The 1,394-nt window shown below is 67.9% G+C and overlaps 1 protein-coding gene across 1 annotated transcript in view; it reads right to left on the bottom strand.

The window, feature by feature from the left end:
* The window catches only part of CAMSAP3 (calmodulin regulated spectrin associated protein family member 3), a 20,136-nt gene that overhangs the window by 8,041 nt on the left and 10,701 nt on the right, over nucleotides 1-1,394 (bottom strand). Inside the window, exons 2-4 of the mRNA XM_044913103.1 lie at nucleotides 727-980; nucleotides 288-410; nucleotides 114-209 (exon numbers count right to left, since the gene is read on the bottom strand). Coding sequence (XP_044769038.1) covers nucleotides 114-209; nucleotides 288-410; nucleotides 727-980 — 473 coding nt within the window. The remainder of the gene's footprint in view (nucleotides 1-113; nucleotides 210-287; nucleotides 411-726; nucleotides 981-1,394) is intronic.

The following is a 1,394-nucleotide window of genomic DNA, read 5'->3' as shown; positions in this document are numbered from 1 at the left end:
CCCCCCCCCCCCCCGCCGAGTGCAGGACTGGCCTCGAGGTGCAGCCCTTCCCTGCCCACCCAGCCATCCAACTGTCCTTGCGTCCGTCCATCCGTCCATCGCCCTAGCCTCACCGAGGGCTGTGCTGGGGCCACCCCATCTGCAGGGGCCACAGGAGAGGCTCTCTGGGCAGCTTCCTGCTCCGTCTTCTCCTGCAGCCGCCGGATGGTCTGGGGAGCAGGGAGAGGTCAGAGCCCAGTCACCGGGCGATCCTGGCCCCCAGCCCATGCCAGCCTAACCCCACCTACCGTGTCCACCCAGAAAAGGAGCTTATGCTCCAAGCTGGCCAGGGCCAAAGGACCGGGCAGTGTCTTTGTCCACTCGAAGGCGAAGGCAACCATGAGGGCGTCAATGACAGCTAGGTGGGCTCCCTGTGGAGGTAAGGGCTGAAGGGTGAGACCAGGGCGAGGGATGGGGGCTCCGCTCGCCTCTGAGGGAGAAGAGGAGGAAGCACCTCAAGGTTGGGTGGGTGGGGGCGGGGCCTGAAGTAGGAGGGGCTTTGGGGATGGGCCTGGATTAGTGGGTGGGGCTTCCGGGAAGAAGCAGGATAGGGATCCTGGAAGAACCACTCCTGGTGGGCCATAAAGCATGGCCTCAAGGGCCAGAGTAGTGCCTCTGGGGAGGAGCCAGGCCTGGTGGGCGGAGCCTTTAGGGAGGAGCAGGGCGGGGCTGGTGGGCGGGGCCTACCATGAGGATGGGCTGGTGCCTCAGGTCGGCCTCCTGCACGGGGCGCTCGGGCAGCGCGGGCACTGTGCCCCTCCGCGCCAGCAGGGTCAGCAGCGCCGAGGGGTTGGGGGGGGTCTCGAGCTGCGGCAGCGCCTGGCGCCAGGCCCGGCAGTAGAGCTCGGCCGAGAGCAGCAGCCGCGTCACCGGGGGCTTCACGTGCTCCTGCGCGTACTGGTCGGTGTAGAAGGGCTCCCACAGCTCCGAGGGCACATGCTCTGTGGGGCGAGGCAGGGGACGGCGGGTCAGGGCCCGGGCACCCGCAGGGAGGACGGCACCGGGACGGGTGGGAGCGCGCCGGAGGAAGGGGCTCCAGGCGGTGCGAGAGCCCAGCGCTGCAGGGGGACGGCAGCTCTGGGACCCGAGGGGAGGCGGCCGCCTGCGCAGGGGCTTGTTGGGAGGTGGGTGGGCTTGGAGGCCCTCAAAGAACAATCACAATGACAAGATGGCTTAATCGATCTCCCTGGCAGGGCCCACCAGCCTGGGAAACAACAGCCAGGGCACAACAGGTAACTCCAGAAACCTGCCCAAGGCCACACAGCTGGGCAACGTTGGCCCTGGGATTCAGACCCAGGCCTTCAGCAGACTCTACACCCTGTGTCAGCTTGGAGGCTGGGGTGGGGTGGGCTGGG

This window comes from Neomonachus schauinslandi, chromosome 1 (assembly GCF_002201575.2).
Source record: "Neomonachus schauinslandi chromosome 1, ASM220157v2, whole genome shotgun sequence".
Taxonomy (NCBI): Eukaryota; Metazoa; Chordata; class Mammalia; order Carnivora; family Phocidae; genus Neomonachus; species Neomonachus schauinslandi.
The sequence above is the reverse complement of the archived record's forward strand: the minus strand, read 5'-3'. Positions and strand labels throughout refer to the sequence as shown.